This window comes from Lobosporangium transversale (genome assembly GCF_002105155.1).
Source record: "Lobosporangium transversale strain NRRL 3116 chromosome Unknown BCR41scaffold_54, whole genome shotgun sequence".
Classification (NCBI taxonomy): domain Eukaryota; kingdom Fungi; phylum Mortierellomycota; class Mortierellomycetes; order Mortierellales; family Mortierellaceae; genus Lobosporangium; species Lobosporangium transversale.
In genome coordinates, this window is record NW_019029032.1 from 60,010 (window position 1) to 83,735 (window position 23,726).

Consider the following 23,726-nt stretch of genomic DNA (forward strand, 5'->3'; position numbering starts at 1 on the left):
GATGAACAAAATCGCTACACTAAATTTTTTATGGTTGCAGACAAAGCGATCGGATAAGTGTGAATACTCACTGGAATTTTGGCTCCAAGTCATTTACATATATCGCAAGGGGATCTTCTGTTTTTTGTCAACCTCGTTCACATCCTCTCTAAACAGCCCTCTGGGTCAAAGTAGAATCCGCTCTTTATTTATTTATTTATTTTTTTTTTTAATCAACTAATTGTTTGCTACCTAACTATCTAACTAACTAACTTACCTGGCTACTATCCTAAGCTGCAAGAAACCAGACTCTTAGCCATCTTGGAAAGCACTTTTCTTTATTATCATCAAAAACACTCTCTTTCAAGATGCTGTCCGGAGCACACCACGTGGAGGCGGTCCGGCAAACCGTGTTCTTCTAGATCAGGCCTTATGGCCACGCAAACACTCGCGCGCACACACACACCCATTTACCCATTCCCATCCCCAACCCATTCACTCAGACGAAGAGCTCCACCATCACATGGTTCATTTAAGAACCAGTTTAGGTATATGCTCGTCCGAATCTTGGATATGTACTGTTGCTATACCAAAGAATGTTTCCATGTTAGTATAAGTTTACACTTATGTGTCGTTGCTATTTAAAGAGTGATTTACGTTCGTGATAATCCTTTTTTTTTCTTAATAATATCTTTATTTGCCTTTTTAACTATTCTTTTTTTGATAGTTTTCTTTTCTTATTTTTCTGAGAACGTACATTTTCTAGATTCTATTTACTAAAGTCGTGAGGGCTCGTGTCTGTGTGCTAAGTAACACCACGGTCATGGCACGAGACATTACAAAAAAACCATAGACCTTAAATAAATGCACTTTATGCACGCCCGAAAATGGCCAGACCTCAATGATGGGTTTCTCTAACCACTGGTATACGTACATGATTAAATCAATTAGACACTTAAAAGTGTAGAATATTTCCGCGCCATGAGTATTGAGAAGCATAGTTATTAAGAGCTTGAAATTTCATACGCACTCTTTTTTTATTAATGGGTTTCTTCTAAATTGTTCATGAGCTACCCGTCTATGCATTCCAAAAAAAAAAGGAAATGAGCTAGTGACGCAAAAGCCAAGGCCTCGGCGCTTAGTCACTTAATTTACCCTTGGACTGTAAAACGGGCAAATTTGCCCATTTAGCTTTCATCAACTCATGGGCAGATCAGGTCCAGTACTGCGCCAACCGCATTAGCTTCCCAGTATCTGATCGTGATGCGAGTGGTGCCTGAAATATTGGTAAGGGATGTCTTGAGCATATATCATCTCAAATGCGATCCAAAAAGTTTAAGCTCGGCATGGCAGCAGCGAGGACCAAGGGTTTTCCTCATTAGCACTGTTAAGCGCTTGAGGTAACAATGGTTGGGAGGTCGGCTCCCTTCACAGACCTGCAAGTAAAACATTCATAGTTTTTATATGCTTGAGCAATACCATTCTTCTGCCTATGTAGTATTTATTCATGAATCTAAACAATTAACCGCGTTTGTATATCCTACTATATATTGCGGGCTGTGGAATCAGGGCTACGGAACTTAGGATTTGTCCTCAGAGTCAATATATAATGTTACCGCATCCCCATCCAAGTTTCCTGTTATCTTCTACTGAAGAAAATTGAAAACGCCAACTTCAAGGGCTTACACACCTGTTGCAGATCATAGCATGTTATTTCTAGTATCCTTAAAATGGGCTTACCTTGAGCTGGAAACTAATCCTTCCTTTACACTTAAATGTGCATTTCAGAAGCAATTGAGAACTACAAGCAAGCATTGCTTAAAGAGAACAGGAAAAGAGCGAAGGCGGCGGGCCATGGTTGTATGATGGTGGCTTTTGAGCAGTTGGTGGTGGAGCATTAGGGGCCTCTCCACTTGGCTCTGGTGAGCATGGCATAATCGATGATTTTGGCTTTGAGACGGACTAAGGCGCACTATCATCAATTGGAAAGGATCAATAAGAACCTTGGATTTTAATGCCATCAAAACACCAATCTTCATATGTATAATGTTTTATCATATTCTTTTAATATTGCGACACAAAGCATGTATTGTATTTGAATAGATGCTGCTTCTTCCTTAATTCTTTACTTATTTACTCGGCAATAATATCACTGTTCAAGGTCATCAGAAAAAACGGATTATCGTATGACTAATAAAAGTCAACTGAGGAATTAAGATGTGCTAAGGGTACAACCTGCCACAGTACAGTACCCAATATAATATGCATTTTCCTTCCTTTGGAGGGAAGAGACAAAGAGAACAAAGAAGCAAGCTTGACTGACAGCGCCATGATATGCTTCTCAAAAGCTACTCGAGCTTAGTGTTTGTGGAGACTTTTTCTTCTCCACTGTAAGAGTATGGATGATATTATTACTATTCACTATCAGCTCCTTAAGCCGTTTTTTTTCTCTTATGCTTAGCAAAGGGACCAAGGCATATTAGACTTTTTTTGCTACCATTCATATAATTGTTTGCTTTTGAACGTACAAAAAGCAAAGTACTTGGTATATTCTATTGCATAATGGCTTTTACTTGCTTTCGTCCCTTTGATCACTTTCAAGAGCCACTTATCATTCATTCTTCGAGAGTACTTTTGGAAACGAGTATAAGAAGATTCAATGTCAACTTTTTTTTTTCCCCTCGGCCTCTCAACTTTCTCGAACAAGCTAAAACCGTAAGCAGCTCCTCAAATACCCATTCCTTCTAAAGTGTTCAGCCCTTTCATCCCACGCTGTATCGTTCTTGCTCTGACCTTACCTTTCCTAATATGTCATGAACGATATGGGTCCTTTCCTAAACCAACCGGGGCGCGGTAGTTCGAGCCAGCTTCACGATCAACTGGCGCCTCCGTAGGCAAAATGGTGCCAACTCGCCCAACCCCATCCTCTCGAAAGCGGCCAGAGCGCCTCATCCAAACAACCAGAGCGTCTCCTCGCTCTAGTAACTAGCTCGCCGCTCCCCCACTCAGCCATGATGACCAGGCTGCCTCTTATTGATGCACTCTGTACGCCCCCACCTGAAGGACAAAACCAAGGAAAACCCGGGAGATTCCAGTCAAAATAAACATTTAAAAAGGATGAAGTTATTTGTACGGCCCCGTGCAAATAAATTTTCACTTCTAAAAAAATTTATTTGCACTGCCCCGTACACACCTTATTTACACTGCTCCCCCCGTGCAAATAAAAAAAAATTATTTGCACGGGGTCTTTATTTCATCTACAAGCGGCAACATGTATCCTACAGCTTACATGATTCTAGCTTTTTATTTCGAAGGAATAAGTGAAAGTGAGTCTAGAGTAGAGGGAGGTCTGAAATTATTACTGTTGGAAGTTGCAGCGCCGTGGGAGCTGCGATACTCATCGTGCTCTGTTGCATATTTCATAGTATGCAATATTATGATGGCCTAGCTAGAAAAAAAATTAGAGTAAAAAACACTAGTAGAAATTAGTGGCAATAACGCGCCACACATAGACGCGATAAATCTTTGATATGAAGTTTTTAGAACGAACCTTTGTCATCCTATAGATAGATACGTAATTACCTGGTACAAGTCCCTCTAGCAGAAAATGAATAAGTACCCCATGGGTGTGGTGTGTGGACCCCATATCTTATTCCCACTTACCTTTCTACTGCTTACTATCTATCTACAAAATATTTTTCACGCTTTATTCCGCTCTACAGTCACCCGAAAGGAAGTCTGGTCAAAGTGGGTTATTTATTATTTTTTTATTTTGAATCTCTGACAAACAGCTCATTTGTGACATACAAAAATACTTCACCAACCATCAGGGAACCAGACCAACAAAAGTGCAAAGTAAAGCTGCATAATATATCCAATTATAGATAAATCGTTTGTAACTCTTTATTTAGTCCCAGAATCGCATAAAGAATATCGACATCTATTCTGGGCTACGTACGACCTTGATAAGATAAATATTCTGGTCAATATTTGATGCTTGGGTATCGAGCTTGTGTCGTGGACGGCTTCCTAGTAGTGGTATTAAAGACTGAAATAAAGACCCACAAAAAAAAAAGACCCCTGTGCAAATAATTTTTTTTATTTGTACGGGCCGTACAAATATCTTTTTCCTTTAAAAAAAGCCCCCTGAAGAAAAAAATGTAAGAAAAAAAAGGATTATTACGAACGTAAATCACTCTTTAAATAGCAACGACACATAAGTGTAAACTTATACTAACATGGAAACATTCTTTGGTATAGCAACAGTACATATCCAAGATTCGGACGAGCATATACCTAAACTGGTTCTTAAATGAACCATGTGATGGTGGAGCTCTTCGTCTGAGTGAATGGGTTGGGGATGGGAATGGGTAAATGGGTGTGTGTGTGCGCGCGAGTGTTTGCGTGGCCATAAGGCCTGATCTAGAAGAACACGGTTTGCCGGACCGCCTCCACGTGGTGTGCTCCGGACAGCATCTTGAAAGAGAGTGTTTTTGATGATAATAAAGAAAAGTGCTTTCCAAGATGGCTAAGAGTCTGGTTTCTTGCAGCTTAGGATAGTAGCCAGGTAAGTTAGTTAGTTAGATAGTTAGGTAGCAAACAATTAGTTGATTAAAAAAAAAAATAAATAAATAAATAAAGAGCGGATTCTACTTTGACCCAGAGGGCTGTTTAGAGAGGATGTGAACGAGGTTGACAAAAAACAGAAGATCCCCTTGCGATATATGTAAATGACTTGGAGCCAAAATTCCAGTGAGTATTCACACTTATCCGATCGCTTTGTCTGCAACCATAAAAAATTTAGTGTAGCGATTTTGTTCATCTATTTTTCGGACATCTTCTGATGCGTAGCCCTCTATTGCCACCAAAAAGCAAACTTTGTGTGATTGATAACACTTCGCCGATCTTTGAGAACTCAGTAAGCGTGGAAATGTACTTTGTTCTAACGGCATCCCATTCTTTGCGTTGCTCATGGTTTCAAAAGCTGTGGAGCAGCCACGAAGTAGCAGTAGCAGCAGAGGAGGATGGAGGGGATGGTGTTTGAGAAGCCCGATATGACACCTCGACAGGCACAAGCTGGATGTGGCTGTAAAAAAAGTGAAGGCGACGGACGAAGCTGTATAGAGGGTATTCAGAGAGGTGAGGGACGGTGAATGCATGGGTTTGTTCTCGAGAGTGTCCAATGAGGACACAGGATAGTAAGACAACAAAATGGAAAATTGAATGAATTGAATACGTATTATTTTATGCAAATGTCAAAGACAGCAGCGCTTGGGGAATGAGTCTGAGGTGCCTAGGGTGCCTTATCGATACACGTTATGAGCTGTGTTTATACTATGGGAGCAATGAAGGAAAGGGTAAGTGTTTATAGGAGGGGGACTGTAAGACTAAGGTGTGTATGGGGTCGAGCAAATATGCATTCAAAAGATACTTTCTCCTTCCTCAAGGGAGGAGAAGCGAGAGAAGAACAGGGAAGAGGAGAGGGGAGGAACAAAAAAAGAGGAGATCGAGTTGCAAAATAAACATCATGGGCCCAACCGGGAATTGAACCCGGGACCTCTCGCACCCAAAGCGAGAATCATACGACTAGACCATTAGGCCACTAATTGTTGTGTTGCTGCCCTTCAAACAGCTAGATATGTGTAATAGCTGCATACTTCCTACATGAGCACGATCTATATCTGCACCCTCCATATCTGCAAGAGTTGTGTCCCCTACTCCTGCAATCCTCGGTCACCTCTGTGGGTTCTTGTTGACCCTGAGGGTCCTTGTTATCAAAAAAAAAAAAAAAAAAAAAAACCTCTGTGGGTTCTTGTTAACACGAAAAAAAAAAAATACTCCTGCAATCCTCGGTTCAGGCCAAGTAGGGAGTTGAGCCGTGCCACAGGTCCTCTGGGACCAAGGAAGTCTACTCAATGCTGACGTGGTTTATGAACAGGATGTAGTACTGTGACAGTATGACGATGCGGCTTTGGTCGATTATTGGATACCGCTTTATTTGCGACCCCAGTAATGGGGCAACCCATTTATAGAGCTAACATCTAAATAAATCCTACATGGTCCTTGTTATCAAAAAAAAAAAAAAAAAAAAATCCTGCAATCCTCGGTTCCCATGGATTCATAACCATTTTGTTCATAGAGTGTAGAAAATAAATCCCATGACCCAAAGGCTCCTTGTTATCAAAAAAAAAAAAAAAAAAAAAAAAAAAAAAAAAAAAAGCACCTCGATGGCAAACTGACGGGACGAGTCGTTCGCTATACCCTCATAAACTCGTTAGATCCCAACTACCAAAAAAAAATACCAGTCCACCTTCAACATTAGCACAGTGCCAACGTTAGTCGCGTGCCACTCGAAGAACTTGTCAAAAGGACATGGCTATCACCCTGACAGTCCTTTTTTTTTTTTTTTTTTTTTTTTTTTTTTTTCAAAAAAAATAGTGGTTCTGCGGTGTTCGCTTGAGTCAGTCTAATTTTACGATTACAAAAGCAAAAAAAAAAACAAAAATTTGCTTATCTCACACTCTCAATAATATCTTATTTTATTTTTATTTTTAACATGTACTCTGAATATTGTTGCTCCCCGAATAACCATTATTACGACATATTCTTTGCTCCCTTGCCTTGTTTGTTGTTGGCTTTAATAGCCTCGATGATTCGTGCGTGTGTTTCCACATATCGAATTCTGTTCCTTTCGGCATTCTGGAGTTGCCTCTTCACATCTTCCAGAGGCGTAAGTCCCATAAATTTGACATCCTTGCCTGCTTGCAACTTTTCGATCCCGTACTGTTCTGCCGTGTGTCGCTGCACCTCTCTTGCAAGCAACTCCATCTGCGTTAAGATCTCCTCTGCCTTGAGATCCCAAATTGAAAGTGATTGGTTGTATGCTGGAGAAAGAGTGAGGGACAAGGCCCCATTTTCTGGCGTTGCTACTGCTTTTACTGCTACGGCATCGACTCGAGGCGGGGCAAAGATCTCTGCAATGGTTTCCAATCCTGTTGGTGTAAAAGCATCATTGCCGTCGCAGCTGAAAATACCCAGGGTGGTATTACGTCGTAATGCCTCGCAAAGCTCGACTAAGGACTCTTCTCCAAATCTGTTATGATCGATTGATAGTACCCTCAGCTTCGAGTTCTTCGCCAAAGCTGGGAACGATAAAGCGATATGGGGGCCAAAGCCGCCAACCGAATGATAATCCGGGGGAGCGGTAGTAGAGCCAGAGGCACTTATCGGCTTATCTTCCTGGGCACCGCTCCTTCTCTTTTCAAAGTTACCTGATACATCCAGCATGATTAGAGTCGAATTGGTTGTTAGAATACGACCTAATGCAAGGCAGCTCTCCTTAGAAGCTCCACCGGGGATAGCCTTCGCGCGGGCCTCGTCATAGGGAAGTGACTGCAGCTCTGCTTCTTGTCGAGGGCGTGTAACGTAAAGGCCTTTGACATTTAATTCATTAAAGCACGTCGCCCGCTCGAGAGGCGCCAAGATCCGCTGAAGATTTACGTCAGAGAGTATCAAATCCATCATTTGGATACCAAATGGTACCTGGGGTTTTGTTGCTTCCACTGATGTTATCCACTCTTGAATAGCTGCATCTGAGTCGAACAGCGGGTTCTTACTAACATTCAATGTGGATTTTGTGGATCTATTGACATCGCAGATGGCTTTGAAAAGTGATGAAAGAGATAACCAGTTCAATTGGCAGTGTGATAGGTTTAACATCTGTAGTTTTCGGGAGCCCTGACGCACGTGTGCCTCAAGTACGTCCAACGTTGGCTGCGTGATAATAGTTTCAGCCAAGTCCAACTCTACGAGGTTCTCAAGGGATTCAAGCCTCTCCAACGACAACACACTCTGAAGGGGATTACTGCAAGGGACAGGTGCACCAATGCTACACAGCTGAATTTGCCGATTGTTCTCCAAAACAGCGTCCATCCATTGCCACCAACGGTCATCTGCCCAATTACCCTGCAATCGCAGCTCAGTTAATCCTGAAAGATTATTCACAAGGGCTTCCATCCCAGCCAACCCAATATCGCAGTTTGATAAATCGAGGGCTTTAAAACCTCTGAACTTGCTAAAGTATCCAACCAGTAGGTGGCCGACAGTATCTTCGCCACCAAAACTATTATCTGCCAAAGATATACTCTTGGACTGCTGAGTGTGGTAGTTATCCTTGTTCTTTGGAACAACCGCGCCCTCAAGTCCCTTCACGAATGCTTCCACAGTGCTTGTAGTCCAGCCGCATGCGTTGAAGCGCCATTGAAGAACCTCCTTCATGGACCGTACAGTAGCTTCCAGGATCTTGGTCAGTTCTGGCCGGCTCCACCCATCTTCTACAATTTGCACGCCATCAAACTGAACGAGTGTACATGACTGAAGTTTCTGGGCTACGCGGAAAACAGCGCCTATCATGCCAAGGCTAAATCTGGGCCCAGCAGTCCGAGGGGCCTTCAGGGTGAGTATACCGTCCTTAAGCTCTAGGTAATCATCCACTGTGGACTTGACTTCCCCTTCATTCACGTTAAACAAGGCGCCGTGGATTTTCAACTGGAGTTGAATCCATGCCGCTGGTGATACTGCTTCTTGTTGGTTACTCGACTGGCCGTGCGATGCCTCAATCACTTTCAGTACTTCAGATGCTGTGCCATTAACAGAGTTAAATTTGATAGAAAGCCGCTCCCCGGATAAATCACGTCCTCGGCGCGGGACCAACCCACACATGTCTATTGTCAGGGTATCTTCAAGCTCATTAGATACGGACTTCAGAGCATCAATCTCAATAAGGTTCCAATGCTGGAGCTTCTTTGAAGGTGAATCTCGCATTACTGAGCCGTTTTGCTGCTCCAAATACAAGTGTATTCCATTAGTCGATAGTGCCAAAGCAGTGAAGGTCGATTCTGATGAAGTTAGGATAGGCGGTAGCGAAGCGTCCGAAGCCGTCGAATCACTCACGATCATTGACACGGCTGCAGATTCACATACCCAGACCTGTACGTCCATTTCCGGTATAGGTCCTGTCAATTTTGAGACGTCCCTGGGCAGCTTTAATCGGTTAATACTCTCCCATTCCTTAACTCCATTCTGAATAAAGGCCAGCCTTGCATCGCTTAAGCTACTCGTCATAAAATCGTTGGTCCGCTCTTTCGAAGGCCTCTTAAGAGCTCCAGAGGCCAACTGTGGCAACTCGTCATCTCCTACTTTTCTTTTTTGACTATTGTCTTTCCGGGGCGGAGAAGGCATGCTAGAGAGGCTCGGCGAGCGTATATGCTCTTCATCTCCATCAAAGGACTTGGTTGATGGGGACGACTCTCCAGAGAACATTGCAATATCATCACCGTCAATATCTGTTGAGATGGATAAGTTTGAGATGTCCGTGGAAGTAGTCCTTCCCCGTATTCCCATGATATGGAGTGACCGTTCTCGCATCTGGTCAAGTTCTTTGGCCTTGGCCTCCTGATGCTGCACAACGGCCCCTCGCAAAGTCGTCTCGTGCTTTTGGACCAAGTCGGCAACAGCCTTTACCGTTGGAGGACGGATGCTATTGCTACCACTAGCGGTCCCAAGACGCGGGACCATTGGGCGAGGTGGGATCCTTGCTTCGGAAAGAATACGAGCGACCTCAGCATGCGAAGAGAGCTGAGCGAAATGAAGGGCTAAATAAAATATTATGGTTAAAAAACACTCTTCAATAAAACAAGAGGAAGACTGTTTCAAAGTTCTTTTTGAGCTTACCAGATTTGTGGTTCCTATCAAGAGCAGTGTGGTCAATCCCCATGGCCAAGAGCTCTTTTGTGAGTCGTATCATACCATGATATGCAGCCAGATGTAGGAGAGTGCACCCTGATTCCGTCTACAGGTAAGGGAAATGTGAGAAATTGAGTTATCTTTGACTAATGCGCTGACTAACATCAATATAGAGTAAATACTTACTTTGAAGGCCGGCAGTATCCTCCCAGGAGCAAGAGTCTGAATGACTCTTAAGAAATCAAGAACGACGTCTTCTTTAGCTGCCCATGCGAGACCAATATCAGCATTATTTCCTGAAAATGATTCTGATCCGTATGCGAGCCCTAGTCCAGCCCCCATACCAGTGCCATGCGCATTGAGGATATAGGAGAGCTAGAAAACAATTTACAGAGTATGTTACTGTTAAAACCAGTGGTTCAGATTTTTTTTTTTTTTTTTTTCTTACTTATTTGTTTGTTCGCATAACCTACACTATCTTCATTTGGGTATTCGTTAGACATGGCGTACGACAATGAGGTTGCTGCCAAGTTGTAAAAGTCGTAATCTAACGGAGCCATGTACATGTAGTCGACACTGTCATTCTCAGCGCCAAGCGGGAATGTTGAGGAAACGATTCTAACGGCTACTATGCCCGGCTTCAAGCCTTCTGCAGGCGGCGTCGTACATTCCATCACGTCATGATGTGATATCGTAACAAGTTCGGCTGGGACTTTGCCAAAGTATACCGCTGGGTTTTGCATTGTATCAAAATTGGCGCCATGGATCGTGACACGAGTACCACCAAGACATGTACCTTCGCTAGGCGTTAGCGGATATATTTGCCTGAATTTTGGAGGCGCAACAACACCTCGGCCTCGGCCGCCGCTTCCATTTGTAGTAGTAGTGGAGGGATCAACTCCCACTGATGATATAGGGCGCTCGTCTACCGACCTAGGGGACCCAGTTGAACTTGAGTTTGAGGAAGGTTGCCGTTGCCGATGGGTTCTGGGATCTGGGCTCTGGCTTCCATAACTAAGTGATGGACTTTGAACAGACTGGTCGTTTAACGGCAGGGGGGAACGTGAGCCTGTGGAGACTGGCGCATCAATATCTGTAAGCCCTTCTTCCTCTTCAGCCTCAACCTCCGTGGGGCCTCCTTTTGAGCGAGCCTCGCAACAGATGCGAAGTTTAACAGATCCTCCAACCTGAACCACCTCAGGCTCTGTTTGCATTCTGACCACAAAGCCTTCATGCTCGTTGTGATGATCACAATAACAATTCAGCTTAATACACACAATCGCATGGCCTTTGCGGATATCAATGACAGGTTCGCCTAAATGCGTCATTTTAAAGTTCTTGGCCAGCACCTGCATGATCTACAACAGCAGAGGTGAAAAAGACACGTAGCGTAAATAGCATGAAATGATAGTTATACCAAATGGCTTTGTAGTACATTAGCATTATACAACATATATCCAAGTAATATTATTTACCTTGCGTTCACCATCCTAATTGTAAATACAATCGTGAAAAAAAAGTCAGCATATGCACCGCAAAGCAGTACTTCTACAAAGAGTGCGTTGGTAGTACTCCTGACTTACCATACGCATGACACAAGCAGGACATGATTCCTCAATCGGACGATTGTTGTTATTAGGGGACACAAGCGAGATATTGACATCCAGGATCCTTGCCGTCCGCATCTCTGTATTAGTTTTTTTTTTTTTTTTTTTTTTATTATTAAAAAAAAAGAAAGAAATAAAGAAAAGTAAGAAAATTAAGTATTATTAATTATATTAATTACGACAGGCATACGTACATTATAGAAGGATCTATATTGTGTCCTATACGGTGGACGAAAGTGGGTATTTTACCTTCCATACTCAGCTTCTTTTTCGGAAAGGCATTCTCCTTGAATCGATGGATTGAGAAACGGAGGTAATCCCAGTTGCGTACAATCTCACGATGTGGATCCAAAATACTGGTTTTAAGATAGATGATCGGTTCGATTCGTAGCGCATTCTTATGCTTAACCGCTACATAGTGGCGAGACTTCTTGCGGAATGTATAGGCTTTAACATCAAATGCAGGGAGATATAGGTTACCAACAGGCTGCATCACTGGATTCATCACTGCTGGTACACTAGAAGAATTTTAAAAATAAAAAAAAAGGGGGCATGAACTCAATGACATTAACCAACATCGTAATACAACATTCTGCCTTTCAAAAAAATGTTCCAGGCCCCATGGTTTATTACCTTGAACCCTGAGTACTATAGCTAAAGTGTCCCTCTTCTGCAAGTGGTAACCCCATCTGGAAAAACGGAGTATGGAGTGAACGTGCATAAAAGTTATTTGTGGCCAAGGCTTGGTGATTGACCGTTGTTGATATCGATGCTGAAGTTGCAGCAGTAGTGGTCTGAGCAATAAAATCTGTTTCAGACATGTTTTTTGTCTATGATAGTAAACAATGCATGATATCGGCTTGTAAGCATTGATGATGCACAAAAAGCCCAAACATTGTACCAGACACGGGAGACAAATATTGATTGGAGGAGCAGACACGCTCTAATTAACCAAAGCACCAAAACACCAAAAAACCAAGGAAAGCTTATTAAACAGGGGAGAGATCGAATGGATCGAGTAACAAAGAAAAATGTAGGTCAGCAATCAGGACATATTGCCCATTTTTGAAAGTCTTTGTGTAGATCATATGGGTTTAGATTGGTTGCTGTAATCTTTATGTCTCTCCAAAGGGTGAAGGGAAGAAAAGAAGAAGAGAAGGAAAGGTGGGCTCAAATAACTACAGCTCCTTAGTAGGGATAATATCAAGTTAGTGCCGTTTTTATTAAGACCTTTTTTAGAATACCTCGTAGTTTCGGCCATAAGGTTGGATTGGTGCTGGCGACCAATGAGGTACCAAAAGATCATGGGATCGAACAGATGGAACCAAATGTTGCCTAGTCCCTACCCCTGAAGAGCCAACTGCAGGGGGGTTCGCTGCTGAAGCTTGAACTCCTGAGTTGGGTGTATATGTTTGTGGAAGGAGATGGGGTTGCTGTGCATCATTCTGTGATACAAAGGTGATACCCTGACCCAGCTCGGCTGATTGACTGACAGAAACTTGCGAATAAACTGGTGGATTAGAAGAGGCAGTAATGACTGAAGATGAAGGCGTAGTAGCAAGCACTGGATTGTATCGTTGGCCATAGTGTGAGGTTGATTTGAGTTTGCCTGTGGAAGAATAGTTTGTATTAGGACCAGACAAGTGATTCCTGGGTTGGGCTGCAATTATTATTGGCGGCGACCCATGTTGCTGTTGTTGTAACACGTGGTCGTTCAAAGTATGTGAAGAGTGTAGGTCTGAATTTAGATGTGTTGCTGATGATTGATGTTGAGGATGATGAGAATGAGTCTGCGATGTGCTGAATCGCTCTTGTTGCTGTGGAAACAGTGGTTGCATCTTTATTCTTTCAATTCAGCAGTTGTTACGGGACAGGACGTGAAAGAAGAAAGAGGGGCAGGTATAAATAATATGGTACAGTACAGGGATATTTGAGGCAAATGAATAAAAGAATGAGGATGAAGGAGAGAAAGGGAAAGAGAAGCACGAGTCTTTATGCAAAAGAATTAGGCAGTTTGCCTCAACCCTAAGGAGGAGCAAGTTGAGCTGGCTGCTCCTGAATTGTTCTTGCATATCGAGTATAAAGTTCACATCTCAAGAAAAAATAAAAAAAGTTCATCCCTTGTTTCTTTGGAGTGAGCTGGGAAACCGATGTCAAAAAAGGGACGCCAAACACTTGAGCTTTGATCACGCAAAAGACATTAAAGGAGCGTGGCTGTGCTTCTCAACGTCTCCTAGAGTTGTAAGTTCTTTGGTCTCTTTGAAGGGACGTTCTCTTCTCGTTCTGGCAGTCAATCTTTTAACGCCACTATACCAATGGAATATTTTAATAAAATATATCCCCCTTAATGGGAATATATTCATTCTGTCTTGATTTTCACAAGACTTCATTGCACATCCAATTTCCATCTCATAGAAACATTTTGTTCTCCTTCTTGCCAATTTCATTTCATTTCATCCCAATTCCACTTTCATTAACAATGCACCCCGCTACACGATTCGTTCTCACTCTCCGACATACAGCACCTCCCTTCAAGGCCAGACATATTACACGAACTCTAAGCATACATGTGTCTTCTTTCGTTACCTTTGCTTCTTCCCAGCAGCAACAGCAAGAACAACAGCGGCAATATCATCAGGATACTAGTGCTTCTATAGCAGCACCACACGATGTGGCAACGAGCTCTAGCTCCAGTAAAGCAGCTTCTCCGGACCATAAAGAGAAGTTATGCCCCACCACTATTGCCCGCCCTCGGATGCCTCCGCTTCCTTACATCTTCCTCCGAGATCTTCCATATAACCGATCCACTGATCTACAGCAGCGCTTAGTAGATCGGCAACTTCGACTTCGAAAGGATCGGGAAGGCCAACTTAAAATGGCCTTGGATGAGCAAGCTGGAGGGACGCTAGAACCGGCTATAGAAGATAGAAACGGTGATCTGCTTCTTTTGGTAGAGCACACGCCCACATACACAAATGGACGTCGAAACCGTGGTGCACAAGCCATCAGCCACAAAGAAGCCGAACGATTGCAAAGTCTTGGGGCAACCTATGTCGAATCCCTGAGAGGAGGCGAGATCACCTTCCATGGCCCTGGTCAACTAGTAGCCTATCCTATTTTAGATTTGAAGCCAATTCAGGTAAAAATTCAACGCGTCTTTTGTTTTTTGTGATCTTGGGATGCAGCACGTTAGGCTAATTGGTTACGTTGAATGTTGATAAAAAAAAAAACGACCAATAGCTGAGCGTACGTTGCTACGTATCGTACTTGGAGAAAGCCATTATCGCGACCTGCGCTCAATGGGGAATCAAAGCCATTACGACCGAGAATACGGGTGTATGGATTAATGATCATAAGAAAATTGCAGCCATTGGTAAAAGCACTCTATCTTTTTTTTTTTTTTTTTTTTTTTTTGAGCTTTGCAACATAAACAGTGGTTATCCACCCTCATCTTCCCTCTCTCTCTTTCCATCACTTTTTTTTTTTTTTTTTTTTTTTACAAATATTTAGGCGTTCATGTTCAGCGGTATATCACTTCTCATGGGCTTGCTCTGAATTGCAACACCAACCTCAACTTTTTTAAAGAGATTATTGCGTGTGGCCTTGAGGGTAAAGAAACAACATCACTAGCAAAAGAGTTGGACGACTCTTCTATCAGTGTTCAAAAGGTACTCCCTACTTTCTTGAAGGGCTTTGGCGCTACATTCAATCGCGAGCTTGCACCGCTTTCAGAGGTCAACCCTGAATTACAAAAGATGATTCAAGAGTACGTCGACACTGGAGCAATCAGTTCTGCTAATGAGGATCGTGTCGATCGCTTGTAGTTGCTATCCTTAATTTACAATATATCTTGCCAAAACCATGCCATAGAAATAAATATGATAGATGATGATATATACTTTATAGGTGATGAGCTTAAATCAAGGAGCGTCGATTTTTTTTTTTTTTTTTCAAGTGCCTTGTTAAGCGTAAGTATATCATTCCAGGCGGTTCTTAAAAGACACCTGGCATTGATATTCAAGCAACTGTACAATGGATGGGTATAAAAATGTGAATAAAAAAAGGATAATGTGCTTCATTTATGGTAGTTGCTATGTCAGGCTACCCTTCCTATTTTTGTTAAGTTTTTTTTCATCTTTCCTGGCGGGGATTCGGATGCAGTTCTTGTTCAAGTGGATGGCAATCTGATTGTTATCTATTTTTTTTTTTTTTTTTTTATAAAAAAAAAAAAAAAAGGTGCAACGTACCCGATTGCAAAATGGAGGTCATATCAATGAGTCGACATCTCATGATGAGATTAGCCAACTTTCAATTAAATACAAAAAAAGAACTTACCGCATGTCCCTTCGAATTTCTTTGGAGTTTGGACATGAATTGTATTCGAAAACACTTGACATATCGTCTTTGATTTTCCTCCTCTATAGATTAGTGGGTAGCGGCTTCATATTAGTATGGCCAAAACATGAATATAGAAAAGTACTACTATAGCCAGTAGTCATATTTTGAGAATAAATAAGTGGATAAAAAAAGAGTAGCTGGGACACTTACACTGGGATGCGCATGAGATCTGTCAGACAAAATCGAATCTTGAAAAACCCCTCGGTGCGGATAGATAAGATACTAAATGCGAACCAGATATGAGACATATCATCATCCAGACCTGGAGCAACCTGGCCACTTACGGCTGTTTGGCCCACAAGGTTACGAGTCGATAGCTCTCTTCTCATTACTAAACTAGAGCCCAAGCCTGAGGACTCACGTTCCATATTTTCAAGCTCCTCCAGCTGCTTTAAATCTTGTTCCACGTACATATCGTTATCTCGATATTCATCCTCCTCATCCTCTATGCTGTCACCAGCATCCTCCGTACCGTTATCTTCATCGTCTGATGGGTCAGCGGGCCTTTTGGAGACAGTACTGGCGCCCTGTCCTAGGGTCGCGCGGGAAGAGGGGAAGGATATCGAAGGCATCGAGGGATCATCATCATGGATTACGTTGCGGATACTCATGCGAGAAGTATTAGAGGAAGACGCTGCTGCAGTAGCTACGCCTGCCGAACTGGATGCACTAGGTCCGGAAGCTGTATCCCTCACTTCGGACGACGGCACGTTTTGATGGATGTCAAGGTGATCTACAACTTTGTAGAAGAACAGCGGGAGTATATATGGTCAAGATAGGTTTAAAATAAATAACTTTTGATGTTTGTACAGGACCATTGTGTATAGTATGCATGGGGAAATATGTTGGACTATATGGCTGACCTTGTTGTGCATATTGTTGTGAATAGGCAGCTGTTCTCGACGACGGTATGGACGATATAAGGACCAAGTTACGATCTGTAACTTCATCTTCCAGCCATAGATCTGCTGTTACTACGAATGTCTGCTTACTCAGGTGACTAAGTTTGATAAATGAAAAGAATGATGACGTTGAGTATCACTATACATTATTTTGAATGTGCCACCTGAAGTGGGGGATGTTTTCTCTTCTTCCTACTATGTAAAAGTATCTGAGATTTGGAATAGACCATTTCATATCATGCTTATAAGTGTAGAGAGAATGTGTGTACCACCAAATGGGTTAATAAAAAGAGACGACAAAGTTCATAGGATGAAACTAAATAGAATAAAATGATTTTTGATGCCCATCAATCAATTGGACACAGTACTACAACACAGCAAATCAGAAAATTGCACATTGACATCGTTACACAACACAAAAAAAAAGGAGTTCGACATTAATTTCCGGCAAATCAGTAACTGAATTGACCAATGGAATCCGGAAAAAAAAAAAAAAAAAGAATTTAGGAGAGAAAGTGCAAGGGAAAATGTTAAGAGCGTGGTCGCGTTCTTTATCTAACTAGACAAAGCACGGAGTTATGTAGCTGTTGCTGTTGGTATTGCTATCAAAGATAACGTTAGCAGGCTATACTGACAAAAACAAAGCAATTATGAAGGAAGAGGCTATAAAGTAAACATTGAAGTAGAATAAAATAAACTCGATTCGAGTAACAAAGATCGTCCCAAATAGATTTCATTCTTACAAAGGGAGGTAGCAAGATACAGAGGAATTGTTTGGGGGATATTGATGCCCCCATCGTAAGCGAAAGGTGAATCAGTAGAGGGGAAGCAAGGGACACACGGCGTCAGGGCAACAAAAATAAGCACCATTCATGCCTCAAACTCTCTAGCCCCTCTAGTCTAGTGGCAATCCAACTCGTTCCCATCGAGTTCATGCACACTCCATACTCATTCTCTGTATGTCTATTTACCTTCCAGAGACGATCTTCCCATCTGGTGTTTTGGCCACCAATTTTAAAACAGGGGCTGGTGTTACATTCCGTCGATCCTAAATTTTCAGTGAGTGAATGCACACAAAAGATTAGGAGATTTTAGTTAATTCATTCAATGTCACATCCCCTCTCTTAGATGGTCATACATGACGCAGTGGTCCCCCCAAGTGTCCGTGCTCTGCATGGATGACGATGGGTGGATAAAAAGAAATTGTGTAATAAAACATTAAATATTTTTTTCTTTCATCTTTTAGATTGGAAGAGCAAACTGAACAGTAGTAAACAAAAATTGAGTTGGCGTAATGGATTGCTGGGAAGGTCAGGATGTGTCCTGCATTTTATGCAGACAACATTTGTCTAGGTTAATGTAAGGGGTAATGGCTGAGTGTAGAATGAATGTGGATGGATGGGATATGGTAGGAGACATAGAGAGAAAGGGAAAGGAAATGAAAGGAAGGGGACAGAGGCATAGCAAGCACAAAAAGGGTGTTTGCGAATGTGGTATGTCTGTATTTCTGGACTTTGTGGTTGTGTATGTGGATGTGCATACGAATGTGCATGCGGATGTGGATGTGAATGCAGTTTTTTATTTTTATTTATTTATTTATTTTTTTTTTGCCGACCACTGTGGCAGAGTATTGTCGTAATTATGCAAACATTTACCTTGTCACCAAATCCACACATTCTAGCGCGGATGGGCTGTTGCACAATCTCCAATGAGTAAATCCTAGATCGCGTAGTTGGGTGAGGTGTTAAAAAAAAAAAATAAATAAATAAAAAATAAAAAAGTATGTGTAAGCTGGGATAATCATGAATATGGTTTTGGTACATTGCATTACGGCAGCAAATCGAAAAACAAACAGATCGAGAAGCGAAAGATAAAAAAAAGTGAGAAGAGTGGATATAATTATGGTTAATAAGGGCAGATTAAAGCTTACTTACAGATCATTTGGATCAACATCAAGGTCATCATTGTCCTCCAAAGGTCGGGATTGGTAGTAGTACTTGTCGGATTTACCCATTGCGATCGAAGCCGAGTGCTAAACCGGCTAGTTTCTCTCCTTGCAAGGACGAAGGATAATAATGTTATGACTGAGGCCAAAAGAGAAAAAGAGAAAGAGGAAAGAGAGAGCGACGGAGAGAAAGAGAAGAGAGAGAGAGAGAGAGAGAGAGAAGAGAGAGGAGAGGAAAGATAGAGAGGGGAGAGAGAGGAAGAGAGTTCCGGATAGGCAAAGGTTAAAGATGGTTTTGTTTTTCTGAGCGTGGTATCTGGGAAGCAGATCAAGAGAGCGGAACGTGAAAGGATAGCATCAGGAATACACTTTATTATGCAAAGAGGAAAAAAAAAATCTAGATTAGCGGTGCAGCGATGCAGTGAAGAGGAGTAAGCAAGGACGATGATGTGCATGAAACAGGGTAATAAGAAAGGAAACAGAAGGAGAGGCGAGGACCCTGTTTACTAATGGGACCAAAAAGAAAAAAAAAAAGAAAAAAAAAGAGGGGTGTAGGACAGAAAGAGAGTTCACTATGACAAGGTGTATCTCTGCAGAGTGAGGTGACGGTGCCAACAGAACAAACTGTAAACTGTAATTCACTTTGTCACTCACGACAACAGGCAAACAAATCTGTCTTCCATTGGCTGAAAGAAAAAGCAATTGAATCAATGTCACACACCCCCTCATATCTCTTGGACGGAGAACTTTTTTTTTTTTTTTTTTTTTCTTATAGTTCTTGATGTACCCGTTCTGACACAATAAATAATAAAAAGCGCTGTGTTTGCTTACGAGACAACAAATACACAATTCTTTCTTTCGTTGTGAATAGAGTTGAACTACAATGAAGTACATACCCACCTGGAGATAATTTTTTTTTTTTTACTTTTGAAAGTTGAGCTACAAGTGAAGTACTGAATGAGAAGAAATGGTGAATGTGTTCGGAATGGAGTTACGAGATGTCTACTTAATGAATAGACGTATTATTGTATTGTTGCACAGTGTTTGTTTTTTTAATGCAGGTACGGGTAAAAAAGGCAAACGAACACGGTGAGGCGAAATGAGAAAAGCATGGAATGAGAGAACCTGAATGAAATGAGAGAAATGAGCCTTTTTTTTTTTTTTTTTTTTTTTTTTTTATAAAAAAAAAACAGAATACTAAAATGTAAATGTGTATTAAAAGAATAAAGGCAGATTGATATAGAAAAGGGGGGGGGGGCGCAAAAAGACAGACGGGAGCGGACGAGAGCAGCGACTGCCGGAAGGAGAAGAAGAAGAAAAAAAAAAAAGGCTAGAAAGTAGTAATGAAGTAAAAAAAAAATGAAATAAAATGAAATAAAATAAAATAAAATAAAATAAAAGAAAGAGACAGGGACAGGGACAGAAAGGTTTGGATAAAGAGAGAAAGAATAATAAAGTATGAAATAAAAATATAAAAAAAAAAAAGAAAAAAGAAAAAAGAAGGATATAAAATAAGAGACGATTGACGTATCAAACGACAAGGGTGCAGACAAGGACCCAAATCAAAACAGAGCAAATGCAAGCATCCTAGCCTCTCGGTATAGAATCCCAATGGCACGAAGAGGGGACCAAAGGGGCGATCCATTGGCGCATTTACTAGATCTTTAATGCATCGGTCACACACAAATGATCATGGAGAAAAGTATGAATACAGATTTTTTTTTTTTTTTTTTTTTTTTTTCCTTTGCTCCCTTTTTTTCCTTTTTCTTTTTTCCTTCAGGCCAGGTACCGGAGGAGGCGAGTCGAAATATACGGGGGATGACAAATTGAACAAGAGAAGATTGCAGATGTTTGCATTGTAAAAAGCGTTGTAGTGTGATGGAAGGTTGAGATGAGAAAAATAGGGGAGAGAAGAAGGGAATGCGAGTAAAAAGTCGAGTGGCCCTAAACAGACTGCACATCAGCATCACATCAACCAACTGTAAACAGCGATTGCATTTGCATATTTTAGCAAATAAAGAAAAAAAAAAAAATTATAATAGTAGATGCAGTACTGTATATAGTCATGAATACAATACAAATTTATATTTTATTTTGTTCTTTCCAACCATGCTCCGTTATAGAAGTAATTACTATGGATGATCATGATGCAGCCCCATGTAAGAAAAGTAAATAAATAAATAAAAAAAGTTAAGGGCTCGTAACAGATAGATAACTTGAGGCAGGTAAAATGGGAAATCATTGTAAGCACAAAGCCATTGATTGTGCTGAAATGCACTACTTCGCATCTTTCTCAATGCCAATCAGCTTTCTTCTCGGACCTCTAGTATATTCGATCTGCTAATATTTAGAGTAAGAATGGAGTAATGCATATCCTTTCTGTCATCAGCAACTCCTTTTTTTTCCCTTAAAACCTTGGATTATCCCAGTGTGCAGCCTGTGTAAGGTGTGCAGTGTGCAGTATACAGTGTGCAATGTCATGGTCGGTATCTCAACTCGCCCTCTTACTTTTTTGGTCTCCTCGGCTTTTTAACTTATTTAGTTCAACTCCTGTCTTTATCATTACTATCGTGTTATCACTAGCAAGTAACGAGTACAGGAAGAGAGAAGAAGGGGGGAGGAAAGGAAAAGTGGAATAAATGAACAGATGGAAGGAACACGATGCTGTGTTTGTTGTCGTTGTTTTGTTGTCATTAAAATTCAGGTAGGATTGTTATTTCGCCTTCTCTCCCAAGAACTCGGCTTGGATCGATGGAAATGGAATTTTTTAAACAATTCAATTCAGTGTAATTGAGTTAAATAATCCCATCTTTCCCCCTTGCCCCTTTCCCCTTTCGTCTAATGAATTACAACAGAATAGCAACCCCTACTCTGCGATCATTACCACAGATCAACTTACTGGTAGGATACAATGCAATGGATATGCAATCCAAGGGAAGTAAACCCTTTGGACCACAACTTCACAATATGTACAATAAGGTAAAAATAGGGAGCATCTGAGCAGCCTTTTTCTGTTCAGTAATACAAAACTGAGCCAACTTTTCATGTATTTTATGCTTGAATGAGTGAATGAGTAGCAAGCATATAACTCAATACGACAATGTGGTAGACCACACTTTTTTTTTTTTTTTTTTTTTTTTTTTGAACCCCTGGCATCTATAAAAAAAAAAAAATAAAGAAAAGAAAAGCATCGCCAACAACGTCTAAGCGACTCCCTTCGGCTCGTGTCTTTCTCATGCTTTCAAGTATGCAAAGTGTAACAAATGAGGAGAAAGATCGCGCGGAAACGCTTTTCAAATAGATAAACAAACAATAGCAGTAGAAGTAATGGTAGTAGTGCATACTCCCGAAAAGAAAAAAGGAAAAAAAAAAAAAAAAAAGGTTATTGATCTTCATCTGCAAGCCTCTTTTCTTTCTTGCTTTTTATGGGCGGATTAAAGCATTCCAGCTTTGGTGTCCGGACTTTGGTTAAAAAAAAACTTATGCTGGCGATAAGCGAGACAGCGTGCAAGCACAATGCATGATACAGACCGATCATTCGTATCCTTCAACCTGATCACCTTTTCCTACACTAATACTGTGTCTGTAGTCAATTTTTTTTTTTTTTTTTTTTTTTACTGTCATCCGTTTTGGCTGATACCAACCAATAGTTTTAATCCAGACTTTGTTGAAGAGTCTATATCCGCTCGGCACTCGTATTTTACCACTCCATATTCATTTGCTCACTTGCCCTTGAACAGTAAGAGGTTGTCAGGTGATCGAAGGAGAGGAAAAAAGTAAGACGATGAATCAAGACGACGATCAACAATCCTTACCATTTGCTTCCTCCTAACCTCCTCCCTCTAAAGTGATGGCATGCTTTCGCCACATATCAAGCATATTTCCAACACCACTTTCCTCTTTTTTTTTTTATAGTCATACTGTAATTGTGCATATAGACTTTTGAAATGAAGCGCGTTCAATATCTTGTACCACATACCAGCGCGTTTCTTTTTTTGTACATCATCTCATGCATAATATTTCTTCCTTATTCGTTTCGGCAAAAAAAAAAAAAAAAAAAAAAAAAAAAACCAGCCTTCACTTTTCAACTACAGTTACGCGTGTCTCCTGCGCGTTATAGAAAATAAAATAAAATAAGATACTCATTAAGTTCAATATAATATCTTTTTATTTTTAAATGTTGCGCCAGTTCAAAGGCTATAGAATAAAATAAATATAATAGAATAAAGTAAAGCAGATATTCAACACGATAACTTCTTAGGACCAAAAAAAAAAAAAGGAAACTCTGGCTGAAAATATGTCTTGTGGTTCTCACAAGGCTAATGAGTAAATCACCATTGTTTTAAACACGTTTGGAGACGGAGTGTGTCCTCTCTGTTAGCCTCTTTCCTTTGAGATGGAGCACGTTCCTCCATCTCATTTCTCCCAAAATCGTTAGGATTACAGCTTGATCAAGAAAAAAAAAAAAAAAAAAAAAAAAAGGCAATAGCAAGGGGAGGAGTTAGTAACTAGCGGACTTTTTTTTTTTTTTTTTTTTTTTTTTTTTTAAACTTCTTCATCGGATTTACAAGGACTAGATCGTCAAACCGGCCTACACATGTAGTCTAGCTTTGAGATAGATATCGCTTGATCAGCCCAATAAACTCTGTAGCTCTTTTTTTTTTTTTTTTTTTTTTTTTTACGCTTGAGATGGTTTACCATTATGTGTACAGTTCATGTACATGAATGAAGCTATACTTCTGTGATCTCAGATAGGTATATAGTATATATATATATATATATGTATATATTATATATATTTTAGTTCTTAGCCATCGGAGGAAAAAGCTCTTTTTATTTTATAAAAAGTCAAGAGTATAAACCCACTCATTCCATGGAGTGCCATATGTATATATATACCTGTGGGTTTATAGTCGGATGTGTTTGTAAAATAAATAAATAAGTAAATAAAAGGAACAAAATAGATAGAAACTTCCTTAAGCCGAAAGATTCTTCAACTATCTTCACTAATAGGCCGTGGAGTCTTATTCCTCCTGTAAAGATCTCTACCTTGACTTCATTAGTTTGTGTTTTGGCACATTCCACACTATATACATCTGTTGTTCTGGTCTTGTTTCTCTTCCATTTTTTTTTTTTTTTTTTTTTTTTTGT

The 23,726-nt window shown here is 40.8% G+C and overlaps 3 protein-coding genes and 1 non-coding gene across 4 annotated transcripts; 1 reads left to right on the forward strand and 3 right to left on the reverse strand.

Moving 5' to 3' along the window:
* Positions 1-5,508: 5,508 nt before the first annotated feature.
* BCR41DRAFT_t134 lies at positions 5,509-5,580 on the reverse strand. Its single transcript has one exon. It is a non-coding gene; the product is annotated as a tRNA-Pro (tRNA).
* Positions 5,581-6,573: 993 nt separating this feature from the next.
* On the reverse strand, positions 6,574-12,151 carry BCR41DRAFT_374718 (hypothetical protein; the record flags this gene model as incomplete). The annotated part of the gene is made up of 8 exons (XM_022026896.1): positions 6,574-9,632; positions 9,712-9,829; positions 9,910-10,098; positions 10,197-11,081; positions 11,199-11,213; positions 11,307-11,410; positions 11,580-11,848; positions 11,964-12,151. 8 exons carry the CDS (start codon positions 12,149-12,151, stop codon positions 6,574-6,576), a joined length of 4,827 nt encoding a protein of 1,608 aa, XP_021876750.1.
* Positions 12,152-14,205: 2,054 nt separating this feature from the next.
* BCR41DRAFT_312722 (putative Lipoate-protein ligase) lies at positions 14,206-15,154 on the forward strand (the record flags this gene model as incomplete). Its single annotated transcript, XM_022021100.1, has 3 exons — positions 14,206-14,469; positions 14,571-14,703; positions 14,841-15,154. 3 exons carry the CDS (start codon positions 14,206-14,208, stop codon positions 15,152-15,154), a joined length of 711 nt encoding a protein of 236 aa, XP_021876751.1.
* Positions 15,155-15,402: 248 nt separating this feature from the next.
* BCR41DRAFT_425728 (velvet factor) lies at positions 15,403-18,796 on the reverse strand. Its single transcript, XM_022030617.1, has 7 exons — positions 18,565-18,796; positions 18,286-18,349; positions 17,602-17,678; positions 16,592-16,728; positions 15,879-16,467; positions 15,666-15,748; positions 15,403-15,525 (listed from the first exon to the last, which is right to left on the reverse strand). The coding sequence occupies exons 1-7, from the start codon at positions 18,642-18,644 to the stop codon at positions 15,422-15,424; spliced, it is 1,134 nt and encodes a 377-aa protein (XP_021876752.1). The 5' UTR covers positions 18,645-18,796; the 3' UTR covers positions 15,403-15,421.
* Between the last annotated feature and the right edge of the window lie 4,930 nt (positions 18,797-23,726).

What these genes read in the sequence shown, in the direction of transcription:
- BCR41DRAFT_425728 (XM_022030617.1), bottom strand. Translation starts at nt 18,644, where the DNA reads ATGGGTAAATCCGACAAGTACTACTACCAATCCCGACCTTTGGAGGAC. An exon ending in GGGAAGATCGTCTCTGGAAG is followed by an intron (nt 16,729 to 17,601) that starts GTAAATAGACAT and finishes TATCAAACTTAG; the next exon opens with TCACCTGAGTAAGCAGACAT. An exon ending in GAAATTCGAAGGGACATGCG is followed by an intron (nt 15,526 to 15,665) that starts GTAAGTTCTTTT and finishes AAAAAAAAATAG; the next exon opens with ATAACAATCAGATTGCCATC.